The 26,790-nt window shown below is 35.8% G+C and overlaps 1 protein-coding gene and 1 long non-coding RNA gene across 3 annotated transcripts; one reads left to right on the forward strand and one right to left on the reverse strand.

Annotated features, from left to right (window-relative positions):
* Positions 16,053-26,706, forward strand: LOC105171207. 2 transcript variants are annotated; one of them, XM_011092243.2, is made up of 5 exons: positions 16,053-16,255; positions 16,386-16,438; positions 17,169-17,304; positions 17,416-17,730; positions 26,218-26,706. In XM_011092243.2, exons 1-5 carry the CDS (start codon positions 16,127-16,129, stop codon positions 26,488-26,490), a joined length of 906 nt encoding a protein of 301 aa, XP_011090545.1. In that variant the 5' UTR covers positions 16,053-16,126; the 3' UTR covers positions 26,491-26,706. The 2 variants fall into 2 exon arrangements, with proteins under 2 accessions (XP_011090545.1, XP_011090544.1); XM_011092242.2 differs by having other exon boundaries at positions 16,054-16,255; positions 16,365-16,438.
* Positions 16,151-16,494, reverse strand: LOC110012623. The gene is made up of 2 exons (XR_002287848.1): positions 16,448-16,494; positions 16,151-16,287 (listed from the first exon to the last, which is right to left on the reverse strand). It is a non-coding gene; the product is annotated as an uncharacterized LOC110012623 (long non-coding RNA).

Raw genomic sequence — 26,790 nt, forward strand, 5'->3', positions numbered from 1 at the left:
GATATCTTGCTCATTAGGAATGATGTCAAGATGCTGGGTGATATTAAAGCATTGTTGTCTATACAATTTTCCATGAAGGATATGGGTGCGGCTTCTTACATCCGTGGCATCAAGATCTATAGGGATAGATCTAGAAGGATGTTAGGTTTGACCCAGTCCTCGTATATTGAAAAAACCTTGAAGAGATTCAAGATGAAAAACTTAAAATGAGGATTTCTTCCAATGAGGCATGGGATTATGATGTCCAAGAAGCAATCTCCCAAGACTGATGAGGAGCTTAAAAGCATGTTGGACATCCCCTATGCTTCAGTCGTAGGAAGCATTCAGTATGTTGTCTAGTGAACCAGGCCTGATATCACGTACGAGTTAAGTGTGACAAGCAAATATCAGGCATGTGCTGGGGAGGCGCATTGAAGCGCGGTCAAGATCATACTTAAGTACCTAAAGAGAACTAAAGATATATTCTTGATTTACAGTGGTGGAGAATTGATACTGGAAGGCTATAAAGACGCTAGATTCCAGTTAGACAATGATGATGCTAAGTCTCAATAAGGTTTTATATTCAAACTAAATGGTGGTGTGGTTGCTTCGAAAAGTTCTAAGCAGGATACCACACCAGATTCCACCACAGAAGCTGAATACATAGCAGCTTCAAAAGCAACCAAGGAAGTGATTTGGATGAAAAACTACATCAAAGAGTTGGGAATGGTACCTAGCATTGCTGAGCCCCTAGTTATCTTCTGCGATAACAATGGGGCAATAGCACAAGAAAGGAACTGAAATCTCATTACTGTTCAAAACACATTCTTAGATGCTACCATCTGCTTAGAGAGATGGTGAGCAGATGTGACATCAGGATGGACTGAGTCAGCTCAGTAGAAAATACAGCGGATCCACTTACCAAGCTGATGTCGCAAATTGCCCATACTCAGCATCTGGATAATATGGGATTTAGTTCGATGGGTGATTGACTTTAGGTCAAATGGGAGATCGTTAGAATAGGTGACCGGAAAGCCAATTAGATTGGCACACTTGTAATCCATTCTGACAATAACTCGATTCCATGTAATATTATTTAGTGAATAAAATGAGTATTCACTATTGGCATTTTGTTTATTGTGCTCATTATATATATTTGCAATTCCTTTAGACATCACAACAAAGCCTAGAAACCACTTTGACAGTCGTGCAACAGTTGTCAAGTTGAAAACCTCGAGATTGGGCATTGAGTGTCCTATGGAGACTTGCATTAAGAGTCGCATTCATTTGATGAGTGTCGCGTTTCATCGGCAACAGACGTGGGATGTTTATGCAGTCTTAGTGGGTCGATTAGCTAGGTATCGAATCGACTGAACTGACTCACGGGAATTGTTATGTGGAAGCCTTGGAAGCTTGGTCTGTATAACTTGAATCTCTGGCTCCGATAATATGGGAATAATCCTTAGACTTGAGGAATCACGGCAGTCACGTGCGTACAATGACTATATCTTAGATTTGTACCAGAGGTGATTGTGTCTCAGAGATGGTCATCATAAGCTTTATCCCGTGCAGTCAAAGCATGTAGCGAGGACAGTGTGTTTCAAGAAGAGGACCCTTCCCCTGTCAATATATGACAGAGGTCTCCTATACACTTGGAGATGCGTCCACACTCTATGAACCTGTGGCCACAGTCATTGGTTGAATAGGAAAAGAGGTTCCTATGTCGAGCAATTTGACATAACGCAATTTCAAGTATTAAGCATAGACGAGCCGACACCCAATTTCATGTCCTAGACTAAGGCTAGGAGACGGTAGACGGAAAGACCATACCCGTATGGACTCGAGAGCCTAAAAGTCCACGTAGATATTCGCCTAGTCTCTAGTGTACCATGGACCATTGCTAGATGGCCACCCATGGTTAGGGATTTCTTGATCAAGATTTGATCGAGATTTATTAATTAAATTAAATTTAATTGATAAAAATATTTAACACTAGCCCAAGTCTAACTAAAAGGTGAACCTAAAGAATCACACACAAATCACTGACAAGGGACGGGGAATTAATTGACAATTAATTATTCGAATGGGTGACCAAAAGCCAATTGGATTAGCGATTTTGAGAACCATTCAAGTAATCTTTATTTAAGCAATGTTGTCCTAATGAATGTGGTAAGATTTCGTCGTTAACATACGTATCTGTTGTGCTTATCAAATTACGTCAAACACTACTTGGACGTCACAACAGATGCCCATAGACCACTTTAACAACCGTGCAACAGTTAGACTGCGCATTGGATGGCAATCATGAAACCAACTATTTAGGGTTGGGTCTGAAATGTTTCAAATCAAGAATCTCGAGACTGGGCATCGAAAGTCCTACTGAGACTTGCATTAAGAGTCGCATTCATTTTATGAGTGTTGTATTTCATCGGCGATAGATGTGGGACGTCTATATGATCTTAATGGGTCAATTGGCTAGGTGTCAAATCGACTGAATTGACTCGCGGGGATCGTTATATGGAAGCCTTGGAGGCTTGGTCGTATGACTTGAGTTTTCGGCTATGATATTATGGGAGTAGTCCTCAGACTTGAGGAATCATGGCAGTCACGTGCATGCGATGACTGGATCTTAGATTTGTGCGAGAGATGATCGTGCCTTAGACATGGTCATCATAAGCTTTGTCTAGTGCAGTCAAAGTATGTAGCGAGGACGGTGAGTTCCAATAAGAGGATCCATCTCAAAACGTGACAGAGGTATCTGCTATTCACTTCGAGATGCGTCTACGCTCTATAAACATGTGGCCTCAGTCATTGGACGAATAGGAAGAAGTGGTTCTTATGTCGAGCAATTTGGCATAACACGATCTAAAGTATTAAGCATAGACGCCTAGTCCGGGATGGAAACCGATGCCCAATTCCATACCCTAGACTAAGGCCGAGAGGCGGTAGATGGAATGACCATACTCGCATGGACTCGGAAGCCTAAAAGTTAGCATGGATATTCGCTTAGTCTCTAGTGTCATGGACCGTTGCTAGATGGCCACCCATGGTGATGGGCTTTCTTGATCAAGGTTTGATCGAGAATTATTAATTAAATTAGATTTAATTAATAATAGTATTGGACACTAGCCAAAATCTAGCTGAAAGGTGAACCTAAAGAGTCACACACAAATCACCGAGAAGGACAAGAAATTAATTGGAATTAATTCCATAAGTAATTGGATTACTTATATGTGAGAGGGATCCATTGGATCGACAAGCCCAAGGATAAATTAATTGGATTAATTTATATTAGGCTTGCCCATATTATTCAATAAGTTCGACTTATTATTTAATAAGAGTTATTGGGTTCATATATTTAATTGGATTAAATATATGATGGACTTAATTAAGTGGATTTTAATTAAATTAAATTTAATTAATAGGATCTTGTATTTTAATTAATTAAAATCGGCCCAAGCCGATTAATTAAGTTGGTGAAAATTATTAGAAAAAGAAAATTATTGACTAACAAATTCACTTTTGGAAAATGTCATGTTAGTCATCCTTTATTTGGAATAAAGAATTTTTTTACCTTATGGATGATTAAAATAAACCTAGACATATTTTAATGCATCCATTCAAGGTATATATGTGTATTAGTTATTTAGAATAACTAATGAATAAATACACAATACACAAAATAATTTCCTCTCCACTATTTCCACCATTCGGCCACCCCCCTCTCTATACATACTTGGTGTGTTTGTCTCCTAATTTTCTTCTAGCAAAGAGAATTGAGGGATTCCAATACCGGTGTGGTGTGGATCCAACTTTAGAGGGCTTCTACATTGAAGCTTTGCGTGAACAGATCAAAACGAATGTGGTTCGAAGTAAATCAAAGAAAGAGGTAATTCTTGATTTACGTTCTAGTACCTCTCATTTTCATTCAACCATTAGCCCCATTTAGTTTTTATTGTCGTTTATTTAATTAACTACATCGAACGCCCGGGAACTCCAAGTGTATACCTATTGGAACTATCATTTTATTGCGATCTTATTTTAATTTACGCACTTTTATTATCGTCGCTTCCGCTTGCGCGTTCCCGGCCGATCCACTCGCATCTTGCGGTGACTTTCATTAATTCCATGAGTAATTGGATTACTTACAAATGGGAGAAATCTTGAATGGAAGAGCCCAAGGATAAATTAATAGGATTGATTTATATTGGGCTTGCCTTTATTACATAATAAATTGGACTTATTAATCAATAAAGACTTATTGGGCTCATGTATTTAATTCGATTAAATATATGATGGGCTTAATTAGGTGAATTTTAATTAAATTGGATTCAATTAAATTAGTTTGGCCTTGTATTTTTGTTCCAATAAAATCGGACAAGCACCCCTTAATTAAACGCATTGGATAATTCTAGAAAATAAAATAATTGACTAGTAATTCTCACTTTTGGAAAGGCTATATTGGTTATTCTTTATTTGGAATAAAGAATATATTGCCTTATGGATAATGAAATGAACCTAGACACATTCTAGTACATCCATACAAGGTGTGTGTATATTTATATATATATTAATTACTTGGAATAACTAATTATTACACGAAAAAAAGATAAATATTCGTACCCTTCTCTCTACACACTTAGTATGTTTTCCCCCTTATTCTCTTCTAGCAAAGGGAGTTAAAGGATCCCTATATTCCAGTGTGGTGTGGATGAGTATTTAGAGAACTTCTAAATTGGAGTCTCACATGAACATATCAACAAAAGGAGGTGCGAAGGAAATCAAACAAGAGGTAGTCCTTGATTTACGTTTCTTGCGCTCCTCAATTTTAATTTCACCATAAACCTTGATTTAGTTTTTATTGTTTATTTTCTTAACTTCATTGAACGTTCGGGTACTCCAACAGTACACCAGTTGGAATCATGATATTATTATATTTATTTTTTATGAATTTTAGTTACCAGTTTCGCTTGCGCATTCTCGAGCCAATCACTCGCTCGCTCCTTTCATTGTCGATGTCCAGTCTCGAGGTTCTCGACTTGGAACATTTCAGACCAACCCTAAGAAGTTGGTCTCTTAATTGTCATCCAATGCACATCCCAACTACATAGATTATCTAATTGGTCTATGGGCATTTGTTGTGACGTTAAAATACCGTTCAACGTTAACAGTAAACACAACAAACACATAATGCCACAGATGAATGCTTACTACATTCATCAATTAATATTATATTAATAAAGACTGCTAAATAGTTTCCGAAACTGTTAATTCAATTGGCTTATGGTCACCTATTCTAACACCAAGGCCCACAAGCGGGCATTTCCAAAAAAACCTCACACAGAAGGGAAGTATATTGTTTATGTCAAACACATAAAACATATTTATTTGTTAGCTGGAGGAGGGACAGTATCATCATCACCAGCAGGATGGACCACTTTCAATGGAACAATATCCTCCACCATGGGGTCTTCTGGATCTATTGGAGCCTCATCCTCTCGAGGGATATGAAGTAGGTTCTAAAGCAGTCCAAGGGTATTCTTCATCAGGTTCAGGTGCATCTGCAAGACCCGTGTGAATATCTAGGAAACCAGTAGAGTAGTCAATGGTAGGTAGCCAGCATCTGCAAATTAGGAAGCACAAGTCCGGTATCCATGAAAATAGTACTTCAAAGCACTATTTGTGAGGAGAAGCTGAAATTCCTCAGACTTCTTGAACTCTGCCATCTGGCTGACCCATAACTCCTTAAACCTTTGTTTCTCCTCCTTGATAGAAGGATAATCCTGCATTTTTAAGGCTGCTTGCTCCAAGTAATAATGAAGACTCGATATCTCAAACTTTAGATAGGATATACTGGTTTTCATGCTTGCGCTTTTTTTCATGCATTTCTTTCTCCATTTCTTCCACTTTCTTCTGGGCCTCCTCGGCAGTAAATCCTCCTTGCTCCAACAGATCCCCAACCAGCAAGGCGGTCTACAAATAGGTTAGGTAGACCCATCAGGTTAACATATGCTAAAATTAAAACTTTTTCTCCCTTGATTCTTTACCTTGCTAACATAAGAATAAGAAGCCAAGAAGTTCATGGGTTGATCATGAAGTAAAGCCTCCAGGACAATCCTGTCTGGGGGAGCAAGGAGCCCCTTTATGAAATTAGATGCTGAACTGACCTCACTTTCCTCTTTTAAGAGGCAAAACAATCTCGTTAAATTTAAGTTTCTATCTCTTGATTTGCACGTCTACTGGACGGGGAGTGCTAACGCGGGCTGAAGGTCTGGGAATCAGAGGAGCAAAGGAGCCAGTGGAAGCCTTGGCCTTCTTAGCAGAGGGTGAGATTAGATTTGCTTGGCGCTTTCCTTTAGGATCACCAATAAATCGCTAGGGTAGAAGAGGGGCTTTTGGCATAAGAGCGTTTGGATGACTAGCCGTCCCTAGAATTTTTCCTTGCCGAGAGCCTTGTCTTGCAATAGTTTGTTAAACATGTTGACTGCATCAAATTACAAGTACGTCAGTTTTGTTGGAATAGGTGACCAGAAAGTCAATTGGATTGGCAGTTTTTGGAACTATTCGAGCGATCTTTATTCAAGTAATATTATTCCAATGAGTATGGTAAGTATTCATCTTTGGTATATGTGTCTGTTGTGCTTACCAACTACGTTAAAGCGACATATGCTCACATACCATTTAGATAACCCATGTACTTGGGTTGCGCATTGGATGGTGGCTGTAAAACCAACTTTCGAGGGTTGATCTGAAATGTTCCAGATCGAGGACCTCGAGACTAGGCATCGAGAGTCTTATTGAGACTTGCACTGAGTATTGCATTCATTGGATGAGTGTTGTGTTTTATCGATGACAGACATTGGACGTATATGGAATTTCAGTGGATTAGTTGACAAGGTAGTCAACGACTGAACTAACTCGTGGAGATCGTCATGTAAAAGCCTTGGAGGCTTGATCGGTATAACTTGAGTCCTCGGCTCCAAGTACATGAGTAATCCTCAGCTTGAGGAATCATGACAGTTACGTGCACACGAAGACTGTATCTTGGATCTATGAGAGAGATGATTGTGTCACAGATATGATCATTGTAAATCTTATCCAGTGCAGTCAGAATGTGTAGCAAGGATAACGGGTTCCAAGAAGAGGATTCATCCCCTATCAATGTATGACAAAGGTATCTCCTATGCACTTGGAGGAGTGTTCATGCCTTATGAACTTGTGGCCAAATTGATTGATTAAATAGAAAAAAGAGGTTCATATGTCGAGCAATTAAGCGTAACGTAGTCTCAAGTATAAAAATTGACTATACCCATATGGACTCGAGAGCTTAAATGTTCACTCGGATACTCACCTAGTCTCTAGTGCCATATAACCGTTGCTAGGCAGCCATCCATGGTAGCGGGCTTTCTTGACCAATGGTTGATCAAGCATGTTAATTAGATTGAATTCAATTAATCGGTAGTGTTGGACACTAGTCCAAATCTAGCTAAAAGGTGAACCTAAAGAGTCACACACAAATCACCAAGGAAGAACATGGAATTAGTTCTGGAATGTGTATGTAAATAATTGGATTATATTTACACGTGGGGTGATCCATTGGATGGATAGCCCAAGATTAAATTAATTAAATTAGTTTAATTGGGTTCATTTTAATTGATTAATAAATTATATTTATGAATTAATTAAGATATTTTGGGCTTATGCACTTAATTGCATGAAATACGTGTTGGGCTCAATTTAATTGAATTTTTATTAAATTAGATTTAATTAAAATTTATTGGCCCTTGAATTCCCTTGAATTTATTTTACATAAATTCAGCACACTAGCCAATTGATGGAAGGAGAGTTGACCAAAAAATTGCACTTTTGAAAAGTGCAAGCTTGGCCATAATTAGAACCCTCTCTATATAGCATGATTGGATCATACCATATAGATGGAGGAGTTACCTTATGAATGAGTGGGATGTATCTAGACGCATATCCACTTATCTAAACAAGGTATATATATATATATACTGTGCATAATTATTTAGAAAATAATTACACAATACACAACAACACATAGTGAGTGGTGTAGAGAACACACACTCATTTCCTCTCCTCTCTTCAATTCGGCCGCCCCCCATTTCCTCTTTTGGTGAGAGTTTGGCTTTGATCTCTTCTAGAAAAAGGATTAAGGTCTTGTTCATTCCAGTATGATGTAGACTTTGCTTTAGAGGATTCCTACATTGGGATCTTGAAGTGAACAATTCTCGGCTAAAAACTTGAATCGAAAGAGGTATTCTCGTTTTAAGTTTACGCATCTCTTTATTTTTAGAACCATAGCCTCGTATGAATATTTTATTCTCTTTTTCATACAGCATCAAATGCCCAGGAAGACCAAGGGGACACCCCTTGGTATGATCAGTTTACGTTTAATTTTATTTTTTCTCTCTCACTTCTGCTAACGCGTTCCCTGGCCGATTGGCTTGTTCCCTTCAAGCTTAATTACATATACATGTATAAAGAAATATATAGAATTACAAAATCAGAATGCATGAAGAGGGTATACCAGCCATTGTATCAAAGACAACTTCTTTAGTGTGACGTCCGTAGAATTTTGTACATAATTGGGAGACTAATTGGTAATTATTAGGAATTTAAATTTAATTAATAAATAAATTATATATTGAATTTGGGATATAATAAAACTTGAATGGGTTAAATTAGAGTTTGTTATAATATTTTAAAGCAAATCATATTAATTAAGAAATTTAAAAGGACGTAATGGGTATTTTGAAAAAGGTCTAATTAAATAAATAAAATAATAATAATATCATATATATATATAACATATATTACTAAATAATATATATATATATGTAAATGATTTATATATATTAGTAAATAATATATCTACTTATATATATGTGTCAGAGAGAAAGAGACAAGAAAAGAAAAAAAAAGAGTAATGAATTGGGGGGAGGGGTGGGCCTTACCCACCGCCCTAATCCCCATAAATATACATACTTAATGAATTGAGGGGTGGGCCTTACCCACCGCCCTAATCCCCATAAATATACATACTTATATATATGTTTATATGTACAAAGCATCAACACAACTGCAATTTCCTTTCTTCTTCGGTTGGCGCGTGGGAGGTAAGAATTGTAATTTTAATTCTTAGTAATTTATATAATTATATTATTTAATTAGTCTTTTTATTAAATATAGTTTATATTGAGCGGTGAACTATTTAATCGGAGTATTTTATGATTTTGGCCATTTAAATTAGTGTCGTATTAAATATCACATTTGCTATAAAAATGATATAGTTGAGTAATGAAAATATTAGATTTGTTAGATTTAATTATTATTATAGCTAATTTACACAATTCCATCGGAATGATTAACTAAATTTGTAATTCTATGTATTGTTGCTTAATTAAATTGTATAGCAACGACAAATTGACAGAAAATTTATAGAAATGTTTCGAAAAGTTATATTTAAAAAATATTATGTTATGAAAGAGAGAAAATGAGGTTTCAGTGGTAATGTAATTTACGAATGTTGTTAAAAACGACAGTTATAAATATATAAGGGGTTTGATTAAGTGAATTGGGAAATTAAATATATTGATTATACATATAACATTCTATTATAGGACGTAACGACAAAGTAGAGGGTTAAGCAGTCCCTTGCGAACCGAAGCATTTTGGGATATAAGGTAAGTATAGCTAATTGGATTTATATATATCTATATGTGTAGTATTGTATATATTATATATATTGGTTTCTTGGATGCGAACGTGGACTTGGCTTTATATTATTATGTGTGGCTTTCGTATATTGATTGTTTATATTATTAGTTGTGGATTATTTGTTAGATTACCATAATATTGGTGAAATTGTTACTATGTGATATGTGATGGTAATATAGAGATATGCGGGATATGATTATGTGATAATCATATAATTGATTGTTGATGAAATCAAATTGGGAGTTGTTATTGAGAAAGTGATTATTATCAAGAATAGAATGACGATTGTGAGTTGGAATAAAAGATGATGATTACCTAATTGGGAACACAGTCAATGGTTCATGAAAATGTGATTGATGATAATGTGATTGATATTGAGATATGAAAAATATATGATTTAAGCCAGGTACCATGGCGCGTAGGGTACCGGGGTATTTCGGGGCAGCAGGGAATATCCTGTACTGTTAGCTACACACTGGGGTGGTGTGGGGGTACCATGTTTGTTGTGATGTCAAATGTGCTATATTGCTACACAGTTGGAGTAAAAGAGTGTGGGGATATCACACAACGGGTATCCTGTGCTGTATATGATACGATGATGGCTGGCGGAACCATTGACTGATGTACTCCAGCTAGAGTAAGTGGGGCCCTTAACTAATAAATGATAACGAATGAACATTATGTCGTGGATTGATTTACAGTTGTGAGTATGTATTACTACTTATATCTAATGTTGTTGTATGACGATTGACTATTGTCGGTGTGACTGCATGTACGTGAATCTTTGTCTGTGTATATATATATAGACTGATCAGCTATACTTATTGAGTAGGCAGTTTATTTCTTGCCACGTACTTTTCAGGGAATAGGTCAAACTGACTAGCTACATTGGACTTTGAGTTGTGCTGTCGTTCTTATTAGGTGGGTCAGCCGTGACATCTGAAGCCAAAGTTTTTGATTGTTGGGTTGTTAAAATATTCTGGTCTTTTATCGAGATTTATGTTTAAAGTTGTGGTATGATTTTCCTTGAGGTTATGTACATGAGAACATGTAGTGAGGGTAAATATAACTTTTGGAGGTATCTATTATCTTTTGCGGTATATATATTATTAATAAATTAAAATTTATTTTACGAGTTGAAAGAGCATTACTTATAGAATGAGTTCTGATTAAAGAAAGGATGAAATAGTAATAATTAGATGTAGCGAGTAGGGGGTGCTACATTTAGGACTCGGCCCATAGCAGAAAAGAAGGGTTGGGTGTACTAGCTCTCGAGGATCATACTGAAAAGCATTCAATAGCTCTAATAAAAGTTTGAAAAGGAGCAGGATGGTTACGAGTTGAATATCTAGGCAGGTCTAGAGTGATAGAAATCCAAGATGTGGGGAGGCATCAGGGAGTAGAGGATGACACAAAGAATTAATGGCGTTTCCACTCATTAACAGAAGTATTAGAAGGGAAAATTGGGCATCCCCTCGACAAGTAAAATTGACCCGAACTCACTTTCTTCAACATAAAAAGGAATGAAACTGTGCAGCAGTGGGGGTTCTCCTAAATTTCTTACCAAGAGATAAAAACCAACTATTATACTAATGGTTCTAGGTGGAAATTGATTTAGAGGCACTTTGAGTAAGGTGGACACTTCAGCAAAAAGAGAACGAATTGGGTTATTGATACTTCTATCCATTATAGATAAATGTAAATTTGAATCAATTCATTCGTTAAAAGTTGCTTTTATTACTACTTTAATAGTTCCTATGTGGATCCATTTCATAGTAACGACTACTTCTTCTCTAAGCTTACTTAATTTTTTAAGAATTTTTTATTTAGGAATTAGTTGCATTTTCATCACATTACCAGTAAGTTCCATAGGTATAGCAAACTCACCTGAACTTACTTTGTAGATTATGTGATATTTCCTTTAGTTCAGTCTTATCTGGTTCAAGACTTTTTCAATTCCTCCAATCCTAAATCTATTGTATGCCTGAGGTTGGAATCTTGTCTCATGATTTTTTCAAGCGTTTTATTTGACACTGTCATCCTGAAAAAGAATCCTGACAGGCTTTCGGAAGTTTGAAACCTATCTCTCTTGTTGTAATTATTCTGACTCAGAGATAAAAACCATAGAGATAAAAACCAACTATTATACTAATGGTTCTAGGGGAAAATTAATTTAGAGGCACTCTGAGTAAGGTGGACACTTCAGCAAAAAGAGAACGAATTGGAAATCACAGACCAGTTTCTAGTTGGTCTACATAGAAGCTCACGAAGCCCTTTGGGGGCAAGTGGGAGTGTTCAGCAGAAGAAGGGATCTTAATAAAAAAAATCGTCAGGTATCCTAAATCGAGACCTAAGATCACCTACATCCTCCTCCTTCACACAAGAACGGTAAACCTTATAAGATTCAATACCAAAAGCTACCAACATGTCCTTCATCTTTCTCTCGGATTCCTCCCTAGAAATTCTCCTCTTGCTAGTCACTTGCTCTTCACCCTTGCCCATTTGGAGGCCAGAGTGAGAGGTTGTAGAGAGGGCTGCTAAATCGATCATAAAGTCCTTTATCGCTCGCTCGTCTACACCCTTGTTGGACATGATTAGAAAATCCAAAGGAGAAAAGGAGACTTACCTGGAGATGAAGACACTACAAGATGATAACGGGAGAAAAGACGAGAGACTACGAAATCAAGGGGTTAGAGATTGCTCTAGCCTCAGACACGAGGAAAAAGGGGGAAAGAAAGTTTTTTTTTTTACCTTAGAATATGAATGGTAAAGGTAAAGACAAAGGAAAAATTCCTTATATATGATCTATAATGAATAGTCCTTCTCTTTGAGGACTCAAGCAGACTGTTGTTTCTCCCGCTAACTGCTCAAGTTTTCAGGAAAAACTCAAAAATAAGACTCTTCTCCTTTTTTGTAATCATTACCATTAATGATTATTTGTTCTCTTTAGGTGTAAATTTAAAATTCAAATCACATCTCTATAAGAAAAGGAGGGAATTAGATAAACTTTATTCCCCTTGCCGATAAGCAGGAAATATATATATTTTTGTAGGACAGTCGTATACTCCAACAGTCCAACTCTCCTAGAGTGGGGGGCAGTGATGATGCCACCTAAAGTTATTGGGTCAAGACCACAAGCTAGGCATACCTGTAGCACCCCCCTCAGGTCGGGCCAGTATGCTGTTTCTCCTTTCTGTCAGCTAGAGTACGAATCTTATTTTGTTTGTATAAAGAGAACGTAGGAATGGAGATTAACTGTGGTGGACTACTCGAGGTGTTTGATTTGTATATATGATGTTGTGGGTTGGTTATGTTGTTATGACGTTGGGGTTACGTATTCATATGGATTAAATTATTATGTGCATTTAATTTATAAACACAGGGATTGCTATAAGTATGACGTTTAGGGTAGATATAGCCCTTGTAGCGAAGGGGGGGGTGCTACAATACCGCCCAGCTAGCTCATCAGCAAGAGGAATAAGGGCTCACCAGCAGGACGGATAAAGCCCACTAGTAGCATGGATAAAGCCTATCAACCGGGGAAGAAAGGCCCATAGGCTTACCTGCTATTTTACTGAACTAACAGGCCTAAGAAATAAGTTTATTTCAGTCGAGCACATCATCATATAGCTAGGAGGACATGTCATATAGCTTTCCACATATTTGTACATGTCACCCTTAATATCAGCAGGTGGTTCCAACTAAATCGATGGCTGATGAGCTGAAAAATCTATGAATAATCGATCCCTGGATTTTTAGGAAAATTTGGCAGGATTTTGTCCAGCTGGTATATCTCAGTCAATATTTATCCAAAATGTAAACGGATTTTTTTGGATGATAGCCAACTTGAAAAGCTTTCTAATGCTGTACGGATAATTGACCCTGGATCCAACTCTTTACATGCCTATAAATAAGAGACTTTATGCAGGCATTTGGTAACATCTCTCTTATTCTCAAGCTCTCACTTCCTTGCATTATTCTTTCTCGGATTTTAATATATTCCGAACTTATAATTTGCACTCCACATGAATACTCATTATCATTAATCATATTTCACAATTATTCTCACTTGAATTCAAATTTTTTCTTTTTATTTCTTCATAAATCGTTACTAACTTAACCATCAGAGTGCTAACCTCTGTTTTGCAAGGCTAACCCTTATGGTGTGGCCAAACCTATAGTACCCATCAACATATAAAAAAAGACATGATTTGACAACGAACAATAATTTTTTACTTTCTAAAACACAACATTAAATATACAAGAATATATATACATATATATAAAAGAGACATAATTTAATAATTAATAATATGTTTTGTTTCTCAAAATACAACATCAAATATACAATATTTATTGCAAATTATTTTAAACTATTTATTTATCTCTATTTTTCTTTCTCTAATTCAAACACAACGATACTTTTATAATTCTACTGGGTCAACCTACACAAGCCCGGACCAAATGATCACGGGCCAAGTTGATCTCGAGTATCGTTCGGGATCAACCCGACCCGACCTGAGCCGATACACAACTTAAAACTCCAACCAGAACAGAAAGAAAACATCCAGAAGTGGGGCTGGATCTGGTAAATCAATGTCACACTCACATGGGCATAGTGACCAGTCATTATCCTGACAACCTTAATTTAAAAGTCAAACTCCCAAAACCCACTCCTAAATATCCAGCTATCTGGATTTGCTCCAAACACGTGTCGGCCTTACAGATAATTTATTATTATTAATCACAAAACAATAATTAATAATTAGTTTGAATTAATCTTGGATAAAGCTATAATTTTCTCAAATTCAAATTTGAACTCGGTTCCTTCAACTCTTTCTTTTTTCCTATCTGGTTGGCTTTTTTTAAGGGATAAAAATTAAACTTACACTCTTTTTGCCTAATTACAGAAATCATCATTTATAGTAAAAAATATAAATAATTTATGTAAGTTTTTAAAGATATAAGTGATTTGTATAAATAATGTTGAAAATTTTAAAGCTATATGTTTTTTTTTTCAAAGGATAGAAAGTTAGATATAATTATCCCTTATTTTAATTATAATAATGGGAAAAAATCAAAGACTTGTTTAGTTGTTATGAATAGAAAATTAATTATAATTTGAATTCAATTACCCAAGATATCTCGATTTGTTTGCACAAACACGAACAATTAATATATTTTTACTAAAAAAAATGAATTATTTCGAAGGATGCAATTTAAATATCACGGTAATTAATATTTTTTATCATGATTAAATAAATTAATGTGAAATTTGACTATAATTAATTAAAAGAAATAAAAATTGAAAATGAAACCAAAGGAAGCACCGACTTCTAGGGGGTTTACTGCAATTTTATCCATAGTTTAGGTACTCTCAAAAAATTTCCTGTCAATTTAAATATGAATTTTCATCTATATTTGTTTCAAATTTATTTCACATGCATATATATAGGTATATATCATTTTTTGAATAAATTTTGCTATAATATTTTATTTGTGAATTAAAAAATGTTTTCTATTTTAATTATAATACTGAGATTGTTAATTTTTCACCTACTACTAGTCTAAATAATAATAAAAAATATATATTAGAGAATATTTTCTTTTATGGTAAATTACAATAGATTTTTTCTAAATCTTTTTACAATTATAAATATTTTATATTATTTAAAAAAATACAAATGTTCTCTTAAGATTAATTGATGTCTAACAGAAACCTTCTATAAAGGGCTGTCACGGGGGTATGAAATGACCATTAATTTCATAGAAGTATTTATAATTTTTCAACAATAAAAGATATATATATATATAATTATGACAAATTTCAAAAAAGTATGTTATAACTTATCCTTTCCTTTAATACAATAGGGGTGGAGAGATTGAGTTTTAACTCATTTTCTTTTTATTGAGAAAAGGTGATATAAATTCAATCAAAATATTGATACAAAAAATTGCAAGCAACCCCTTACGATATTGCAAATGAGCAAATTACTCTCTTATAAAAAGTATATAGCAATATTACATCTTTATATTTTAAAGTACAGGGATGTTTTAAAGTGAAGCAATTTTACCTCTTTAGACAGTGATGTAAATTGTTTTATTTTTAAAAAAATACAAGGGGTACATTGCTATTATTTTTCTATAAAAAAATAATTACTCATTTATAATATCCTATCGAAATAAATTGCATTAAACCCAATATTGATATCGTATATTAGAGAAAATGAGTATTTTGTTAGAGAAAATCTTTTAAGATAAGGTAGTAACATAATTTTCTTTTACGCCAAAATTCAAATTTCAAAAAGAGTATTAAAGCTAGACCAAAGACTTGGCCTTCAAAAAAAAGTAAAACAGCAGCAGCCAACAAACAACCCGTACTCTAGAGAGAGAGAGAGAGAAGAGGATGGAGAGAGCGACACCTGTTCGGAAGCCTCACACTTCCACTCCAGATCTGCTGACTTGGTCGGAGGCTCCGCCGCCGGAATCTTCCTCCTCCGCCGGTGCTTCTCGACCCGCGGCCCGCTCTAACCAGGTACCTCCGATATTACGTCATTTTCCGGCGACCTGCATCACACATTTAACATCGCGTCATTGCTTCTCATTTTGGAGTATTATTTTATTTTTTATTGTTTTTTGAGTAGCCGTCGTATGGAATTGGTAAGGTGCTGTTTGGAGGTCAGATTACTGATGAGGAAGCTGAGAGCCTTAATAAAAGGTATTTTACCAATTACTCTTTTTTAAGGTCTCCTCTATAGCTCTGCTTTCTTCTCCCTTTTTCTTCAACCCCAACTCCCCCCGCCCCCACCCCGCCCCCCTCTTGTGTTGTATATGTCTATTAGAATATGTTTGTTCTTACCTGTAAGAATTAGAGGGTGCTTGTGTGAAATTATAAGTTATTTAAAATATCTTAAGTGATATTGTAAGTGTGGTAGGTAATTTTTTTTTAGAAAAAGGGTCAAAATCTTAACAAATCATTTTGATATATCAATTGACAATTTGTTATTATTAATAATTAATATTAAAATGCTTCAATGGGCTGCCTTGGTTTTGTGCTATTACAACTTATAAAAAATTGATTGCCCTTAAACAGGAAAATTCTTATTTAGATTTAAAATCGAATTAATCCCCCATTAAGTGCAATAACACTTGTTATGTTACTAATGACTCTTATTAAACTGTACACGAAATCACACAATAAATGCATTTCACGTTGGTCCATAATGTTGAATGAACATGTATTTTACTATTAAATGTTTTAAACTATCTGCGGAAGTTCAGGTAGCCAATCCATTGGTGACAAAACGTTTTTGTGTTCGGAACTTGGACAGGTTTCAGAAACATCATGTGTCAATTGTGCATGGCAAATGTCTGAACGCGAATTCTTAAACGATCTTGGCATATGACATTAGTGTCTGAGTAGAAATGTGTGTATTCATTACTTTCAGGAAGCCTTGCTCAGGCTATAAATTAAAGGAGATGACTGGAAGCAAAATATTCACAGCCGACAGTGGATATGATTCAACAGAATCTGGAACTTTTGACGGTAACTCTAATACCCGAACATCTGTCCGTATCGTCCAGGTATCCATCTATATTTCCACCAGAGAATCGATAGATATTAGCATGTCTAAAGGCATCAGTAATCTAAATTTGCTTGAACTTTTTGTTATTTTCATCTCGTTTTACTACTAGCAAGCTGCGAATGGGATAAGCCAGATCTCCTTCAGCACTGAAGAGAAAATTTCCCTCAAGAAACCGACCACTCTACCTGAGGTAGCGAAACAACGTGAACTGAGTGGAACGTTGGAGAGTGACTCTGAAAGCAGAGCAAAGAAGCAGCTTTCAGATGCTAAAAGTAAGGAACTCAGCGGCAGTGACATATTCGGCCCTCCTCCTGAAATCCCTCCTCGATCGTCGGCTGCTGCACGCACAATGGGAATGAGAGAAAACAAAGATCTGGGCGAGCCTGCACCACGATGTGTACGCACTTCTGTCAAAGTTTCTAATGTGAGTTTAACTTCTTTAGCAGCTGGCCCCCTCTCTTTCCCCTATCTTTCTTTCTTTCCTTTTTCTCGTGATGGTTTAGTTTTATGTGAATAGAAGTGCATGGAAATAATTATTGTTTGGCATGTCTATAAGCACCATAAAATTTGCAATCTCGTAAAAGATTTGAACGATAAGCCTGCATTGCATGAGGAACTTTAAACTGTCTTAGGCTACATTTGGATGAAAAGATTTGAATTTGACAGAAAAGCTTATGGAAAACATTTCTAATGATTCCATAATAAATGAACCTGAAATCTGTCATAATTTCATAATATCAAGCAAAATGAGAGTTAAAGAGTTTGAAGTCCTTTCTAATATGAAATACCCGAACAAATCCAAGGATTTGTTATTTGGGATTTCAAATCCATCATTGCAAACATAATGCTAGTTTCCATGATCTTCGTATTCTAGTTCGACGTAAATTGTGTTATTTTCTGTTGTTATTGCTTATCATGTAAACTTGCAATTGTCTTCTTAGTCCCCAATTTTTCTTTAAGAAGGAATGTTTTTGTTCATCTTAGCTGTCCACAGGTTTACAAAGAAAACTGTTTCTATTGCTCTCTTTCAACAAAAAACGAGAAGCTTTTCGACTGTGGCGTGGAAACATTGTTGGATGCTTAGTTTTACATGAATAGTCCTTTAGGTTTAAAAGAGATATGTCACTCCATTCCTGTCAAGCCGTTATGTATTTTTTCAACTAATGTCGCTGTGCTTGACAACTATTTCTACTATCTATGGCTTCTAATCTATACTTATGAGAGATATTAAATATCGGGAAAAATGCAAGCAACCCCTTTGTTATATCTCAAATGAGCAAATTACCCCCTTATGAAAAAATAAATAGCGATTTATCTCCCTGTATTTTTTAAAATACAACAATTTACCCCCTATATTTTTTAAATGAAGCAATATACCTCCCTGTATAAGGAGGTAAATTGCTTCTTTTTAAAAAGTATAGGGGGGTAAATTGCTATATATTTTTATATGAGAGTAATATGCTCATTTTCAATATCACAGGAGGGTAAATTGCTATTCACCCATTAATTATCATATGATCCTCCTTTCCAACGGTGAAAGTACTTTCTTTTAGGGAAAAATCCAGAGACCTCCCCTGTGATAATGGAAATGTTCAAAAAACCCTTTGTGAAAATTAAATTATCAATTACCTTCCTTGTGATATAAAATAATGTTCAAAAGACCCCCTCCACATAGAAATTGGACCACACGTGTTTTGACTGCGGATGGGCTATGAATACCTATGGTCCCAAAGTTTTCCAGAATTTTAGCAGTATTTGGTCTTTTAATCATATCTTCTTGCTTATCTTTAATAATCAACCCCTAATACACAGAATTATGCCCAACATGCTTCTGAAATAAATTAAGCCTTCATAAATTAATATCTTTTTTTCGACCGCCTTGTTATCGGGTATTTCAAGTTCTCGGTTTTACAGACTTCCTCCAACCACACTACCGCAGCAAATGGTTCGCAGATACTTGGCTCCTTCAGCAACAAATGGCACAACTCTATTTTGTTTCCTACCTTAGGGCGTAGAAGACATTCCGATACAGGGACTTAATATAATTTTGGATTACAAATTGAACAGAAGCCTTTTATTGAAGAAATATAGAGAATATTACATAGATATTATTCCTCCGTTGGAGGAGACAACTGTTTAGCCTTTAATATTATAGAGGACTCGACTTATTGGGGAAACCTCCATAAATTGAAAGATTAAAATACTACAAATGATTGAAAAGACTCAGAATTCTAATGCTTTGAAGAGTTGGAGAAGTTTTCTAATAATCCCCATCTGCTTCATTGCACCCTTATTTATAGGCGTCCGTGAACTTCAAATTCGAACTTCAAACTTATTTTTTGATGATGTCATTGTATTCGTCATCCTCTTGTCTCTTTCGAATCACGTCACTGCATTCGTCATTGCTTCGTTCTTTCCAGTTGTTGGTCATAATGGCTTGCTGGTCATGTGATTTCCAGCTGTCTTTCCTCTTTGCTGACTGTTGGCTTTCGTCGTTTTCTGCCGACAGTCTTATCCTTGATCTTTTACATTCTTTAATTTTTACTTCTTTTTGTAAAAGTTTTTCTTTCTCCCTTGTCTTGGTCTAGTTCGGGTTTATTTTACGTAGCTTGAATTTTTTTCACGAACAGGGGCTTTTCTTGTTTTTCACAGTAAGAGCATAAATGGTTATGACATTGCCCAACATGCAACATATTGCATGTCTTCATTCTTGTTGCTTCGGTCGCTGGCAGCTTATTCTCCCAAATTAACATCCTCTTCTTTTCAAATAAGCTTTCTATGAACTCGGTACTTTTTTCGGCCATGGAATTTAACAGGAACGATCCATTCACTTTGTTGGAGAAAATTGTGAACAGATACTTGACTTTGTCCATCTCCATGAGACAAACCCATAATCCCCGAGCTCTTTTGGTAGAGATACTGTCTTCATTAATGGCTGGTACCATGGGAGCTTCTCCTGAGGCAGCTTTTGATTTTGCCATCATGATTGACCTCTGCAGCTTCATGAAATGAAAGGAGCAACTGATATGAAATTTATTTTTAGAACATCGTCTCTCTTTAATTGAGGATTGTTTTCCCACAAATTAAAGACCGCCCCCACTAATCTATTTCAAAAGTTTTGAGATTTCTGGGAAACTCAGTGACATAGTATGAACTAAAGTTAGAGCTCCAAAATACCATTCTCGGACATCTTCTAGTTTCGACCCTTCTAACATCCAAACCCTATTATATTTGCCGGATGTTTATATAATGGTCTTGCTTAGGTTCACTCCTTTGCGAGAAATTAATTTTTTTTCACATGCGTTGATAGTCTTGCCAAGCAGAAGAAGATATCAATTCGTTAGTATTAATCTTAGAAGTGCCGGTCATTGGCCTAAAGCTAATCTCTTCATCTTTAACCCCCGAGGTGCTGGGTTGACTTGAACCTACAGGAGCTTGCACTTCCTATGTTCAATTGTTGTTGTTTCACCAGAGTCTGGTGATGCTCTTGTGCAATCGGTACTCGAATTCGACGCTACAGATCTAGAACCCTGTACTCTAAAGGCATGCCTCAACTTTATGAGTCATCCCCAAAGGTGATGCTTTCTGAATTGATTCTCGTAAATCCTTCCATAGCGAGGTGGATGCTAATAAGAAACTCCTTATTGTGACCTGGACTGTGTCTAGATCAGCTATTTGAATTTGTCCGCCAACTTGGGCATTCACTGCTAGCTGTCCGAAGTTTCTGTCAAGCTCCTTCAGGTTTTCCCGAAGGTGCCTGGGTCTCAACATGATAGAGTTTGCTTCAGATGCCTCCATCTCTCGTCAGAAAATCTGCAAGAACATTTTCATGAGATTTTTAAAGACAATATTATAACAATAATATTAGCATTCAGCTTGCATTTGATAATACGAGTTTTTTTTATCTTTGATTCTAATTTATTTTTTAAGAAAGCCTTAATATTAGTATTATCAATCTTTAAAGTAAATTCTTTAGCAAGTAAAAATAAAGGTCATTTCTTAAAAGCTTTCTAAACCGCAAAGAATTCTTTCTCGTTAACATGCCAAACTTTGGCTTGTTGTTCTGAGAACAATCCTGCTGTATATCTACGAGATTTTTCCCCTGTAACTGTCTTCCTAATGAGCACTGCTGCCCATCTATAATCATTGGCGTCTGTGTAGACCACCAATTCATCCTCGTCTTATGGTATAGCAAGCTTCACAAGTTATTGCAAACCTGTTTCAGCTCACGAACCCTTTTTCTATGGATTTCTTCCTATTTCCACTTTTAACTTTCTGTTTCTTTCAGAAGTGGTTGGAAATTCTTCCTGTATCTTGCAAGATCCTTAATGAAGATACCTGCAAAATTAACAACTCCCAAGAAGCTCTGCAAATGCTTCTTATCCTCGAGTACGTCTGGAAAATTGTGGATTTTCTCCACAATATGGTCATGTAACTCGATTCATGTTTCGTCATTAAGAACTCCTAGAAATTCAATTTTATTGACAGCAATAGTAGCTTTGTTTTCAGAAAGTACTAATCCTTCTCAAAATATTTCAAGACGTTTAATATGTTTTTTCATATTCTTAGATGCAATCAATAAGTCTCTTGATGTTTTTAAGAGAAAACTTGCTTTCCTCGCTAATTTCTAGCGATTTCATTTCATGCAGTGCTTCATTAAGGTTTCTGATTTCCTCCTTGGATTCCTTGTAGAAGCTATCGCTATCGATCAGTCCCTGTTGCCTGAAAGACAAAAGAAACTTTCCAATTTCTCTTATCCTACATTTTTGGATGAGTTAATTTGACATCAAAATCATCACGTTTGCTGCGAAAATTTGTAGGCATTATTCTATTAAATGTCTTTTCTCTTCTCAAAACCTATATTTCACTACCACAGTTAGTAGTAAAGATTAATAGATTTATCTGATTATCTTGCATATATCTTGCAAATATTTAAATAAAATTATTCCCAAGCAAGACATCGGCACTTGTATCATGAAAGTAGATAGGTGGTGTTTTTACCCTAAACCAAGGTGATCCAAATGCTCCTTTAATTATGATTTTAGCTTCCCGTATCCCCTTATTGAGTATTAGGATTTTCTGTGAAAAATCTCTACCTGCAATAATGGATAAGGTTTCCCTTGCTTCCTTAGGAAAAACTCCAGGTTTTGCCATGCAAATCCTTGAACCTGAATCAATATAAGCTACAAAATATTCTGTCTTATATTGATCATGTAACATACCAACACATATGTATATAGAAAAGGGACTCGTCATTCAATCCTTGTGGTAACACCATTAAGACTGAATTCCATTCCATTACCTTTTCTTTCCTATAGTTTATGATCTTTAAGGAAACTTAACCCCAAAGTCATACTCCTATTTTCTCGTCCTGCAACACCTGCAACTAAGATTTCATGGTCTGCTGTTTCTAACATCCCTTCATATCTTTCAACAACAGGTTACTGTAAATGATATAGGTCATCACAAAGAAAAAAAATTTCTTTCTTAGGATGTCAAATATAACTTGTATTTCTTTCCATCCTTCAAGTCATTTGAGTTTTACATTATCTATCTTAGTCTCTTGAGGAGTTTAAGTTTTTAATAACTCTTTCTCCTTCCCTTTGTAGCCAGTAATCCTATCTTCTGAAAAGGATATCCCGCTACTAAACTCAGTTCTAGAGATAAGTATTCTATCTAAAATTGGGTGATCTTTTATGATGATATTAACACCACCTATTCTAGGTATCCTTATAGGATCTGGTGTCATTACCTCAGCAAGTTCCTTGAAAATTCTAGGAATAGAAACAAATCTGAATGATGCGTATTGGAAAGGGCATATGCAATTCTATAAGTTATATAATACGGTCTGTTTCCTTATTTCATTAGATTTTTTCTTTTAAAATCTTGGTGAAGGGTTAAAACTCTACTAAAATCTTAATCTTTTAGGTTGTATGCAATCATATGATGAATGTCAAATATTAATTTTTCTACATACATATTACCTATCATTGTTTCAAGACAACCATGTATTAGGTTATTGATTCTTCTGTCCATTATAGATAATATTTTTTAATCAATTTCTTCATTAAAAGTTGTTTTTATTACTACTTCAATAGTTCTTATGTGGATCTATTTCATAGTAACGACTACTTCTTCTTTAAGCTTACTTAATTTTTCAAGAATTTCTTATTTAGGAATTAGTTGCATTTTCATCACATTACCAGTAAGTTCCATAGGTATAGCAAACTCACCCGAACTTACTTTGTAGATTATGTGATGTTTCCTTTAGTTCAGTCTTATCTGGTTCAAGACTTTTTCAATTCCTCAAATCTTAAATCCATTGTATGGCTGAGGTTGAAATCTTGTCTCATGATTCTTTCAATCGTTTTGTTTGACACCGTTATCCTGGAAAAGAATCCTGACAGGCTTTCGAAATTTTGAAGCCTATCTCCCTCGGTGTAATTATTCTGACTCGGTTGAAGATCCATCTGAATCAGACTCTATTTCCTCCTCATAGACACTCTCGTCTGACGAAAGATCTTCGAATTGGTAGATGGATACCAAATCGCCATAGTAGACTGTGTCTAGAATATCATTCGTTACTTCAATTTTTTTCAATTCACCACATTTCTGCAGGCAATCGGGAGATATATGCCCTCTTGCTCCACAAGTCCAGCAATTGCAGTCTTTGAAACTTTCATTGGCTCGGGTATGGGCCCGTCTGAAAGTTCTTGTAGGAGTTTTTTCAGTGGATCTTTCATTGTCTAGATTCTTGGGATGAATCCCTTATTGGTCATATTTTCTGCCCAGATTTGTATGATCTAGCTTTTGAATTGGACCACCATGATCTTCGTCGGGAAAAGGTTTTCTTGGAACTCCTGGGATAGGAGTCACTATTTTGCTTCCTCCTTTTCCTTGGCTCGCTTGATTCTCCTATAATAGCCGAAAAATCATTATTATCACAACAAAGAGGAGTTCGTTTGATTTTACCTCTCAGTCTTTTCATATTTTTCTGGATGAATGTTTGATAACACCAATCATTCAGTTTGTCTTTAAGGAAAGACATTCTTCGCGCAGCTGAATCTAGTTGTCCTTCAGGTACTTTTTATGACTGGATCAACATTTCCCTCCATGGACTGCATATCTTTGTGAAGAACATTGGAGCTGCTACTTCTATTACTACTCTAGAATAAATACTTATAAAACCAATAGATATATTCATCTAGTACGCAAATACTTCTTAGTTCAAGGTTAAAGAGAGCTTGTGTATATTCTTTAGCCTTTTCTGCTCTACTTCCTTCGAAGTAACCATCTCCAATGATGTATCTTGATGAGCTTTCCTAGCCGGTCTACTATCGTGCCTTTTGAATCTCCGGCAAGGATACTAGCTTTGGTATCTTCTGGGGTATTATCTCATCTGATCTTCACAAAACCCTAAATTTAACTCCACCGATTTTATGAAGTTTTCTTTGTCAAGTTCTAAGGTAGTTGTTGTAATCTTGATGGCTGCAACACATTCATCTATCAACTTTTCGATATTTCAGAAATCGATAACATCCAAGTTCAGTATAGCACCATATGGATGCAAGGGCTGGAGCATGGTCCTCGCCCAAGGTGTATTTTCAGGCACTTTTCTCGAATTTCTTTTAGTCGGGTTTCCACGAACATCAAAGTGGTATTAGTGTGGAAATCTGCACTTTTTCTCATCGGATGATCCTGTAGAGGATCATTGGAACCTGTGCTTACCTCTGGCGGTAGTAGTGTTGGAGTGATTTCATTGATTTGGATATTGACTAAATTCACAATCCCGATTTGGGAAAAGGATTCCACCAATTCTTGTAAATCTGATAGATCTGCTCTCGTTACCTCCATTATTTTATGGATCTAATGGATGTTATGATCAAATCTTCTCTGGTCTTTAGCTTTGGAATCTCCGTGGCCTTCCCCTTCTGATGTAAAAGAGGCACTGTTATAAGGGCGTCTTTGATTCGCTCTTGTCTAGATTTAGATGTCTCAGGGTTCTCTCTTTGGTTTCTCCTCAGATCTGCAATTTCTGCTTTCAGATCTGTAAGGCCCTTATGTAGATCAGAAAGGATCTTAAGGACCTCGTCCACTTTCAGACTCAAAGATTCTATTTTCATAGGTATATGGATTAACCTATGTTCATAGTCTTGAACTGTCTTTTGTATCTCCCTCTGATCTTGGGAGATCTTTGATGTATCTAGCTTGAGTTCTTTGCAGTCAGTTCTTTTAATCATAATTTCGGATCAATCTTCTTAGGCCCGTTGTAACATTTGTCAAGAATTTTAATGAGAAATTCCCTTCTCTGTATTTCCAAATCTTAAAAAATTACCTATTTTCATTGTAACTCGAACTTTCGTTTGGTTCCATTTTCTCTGAAAGAGTTTCCTCCATTAGTGGATAAATAATATCAAATTCAATATAATCATATATTCCTTCAATAAACCTAGGCTCTGATACCATATTTCGCGAGCAGGGGATTAGCATGAAATTAGAGATGAATAATGTGCAAAATTTTATTGAATTCATGGGACTAAAACCGTCGATCAGGGGGCAGTGTGATAATTTATTCATAACAAACGGGTGGTTTTTGATGTTAAAATTTTCATAAGAGGTTTTTGATATTTTCATATATCACACGGGTCAAAATGAATTTGACCCCTTTTTTTTATGATAAATTCAATTAGTAAGGTATTAAAGCCAAGCCAAACAAAACATCATGAGTTCAAATCTTATTTCCATCCATTTATAAAAGAAGACTTTTTACATGCTAAGCTTCACAACAAGAATACGGTTTACAAGGGAGATTACGTGTAACATATATTAAAAATATTATATGATTCGCTCCTGTAACAACTTAAATGTATGTTTAGATGAGGTGGTCATCACTAATGTTTCTTATTTGCAGCCTGCTGGAGGTCAAAGCAATATAATGTTCGGTGACGAACCGGAGGTCAAGACCACAAAGAAAATTCACAACCACAAATTTGTGGAGCTGACAGGCACCGACATTTTCAAGGGAGACGTTCCTCCAGGTACTGCAGAGAAGCCACTGAGTGTGGCCAAATTGAAAGAAATGAGCGGGAACGACATATTTGCCGATGGCAAGGTCGAATCCAGAGATTACTTTGGTGGTGTTCGCAAACCCCCCGGCGGAGAGAGCAGCATCGCCTTGCTGTAGTTTGATCTTGTGCCATGTAAGTTCTTGGGTACGTTTCTTTCTTCTGCTAGTCCTACGTTAAGTCTCCGAGGGGTTAAGGTAGCATGGTAGTAATGTAGTAAGTTCTGTATTTAGGATTGTGTACTTTTTTTATGTTCTCTAGTTCTGGGATATGGTTAATGTTGCACGAAGATCGAACCGGTTTATTTGACTATATACTTTCTGCAGCATTCCATATTTTGATTTCATTACCATAAAAAGAATCTAGGTGATCTAATTATGGAGCGAATGCAACGTTCGGTCATGAATTTGGCATGATTA

Source organism: Sesamum indicum, linkage group LG9 (assembly GCF_000512975.1).
Source record: "Sesamum indicum cultivar Zhongzhi No. 13 linkage group LG9, S_indicum_v1.0, whole genome shotgun sequence".
Taxonomy (NCBI): Eukaryota; Viridiplantae; Streptophyta; class Magnoliopsida; order Lamiales; family Pedaliaceae; genus Sesamum; species Sesamum indicum.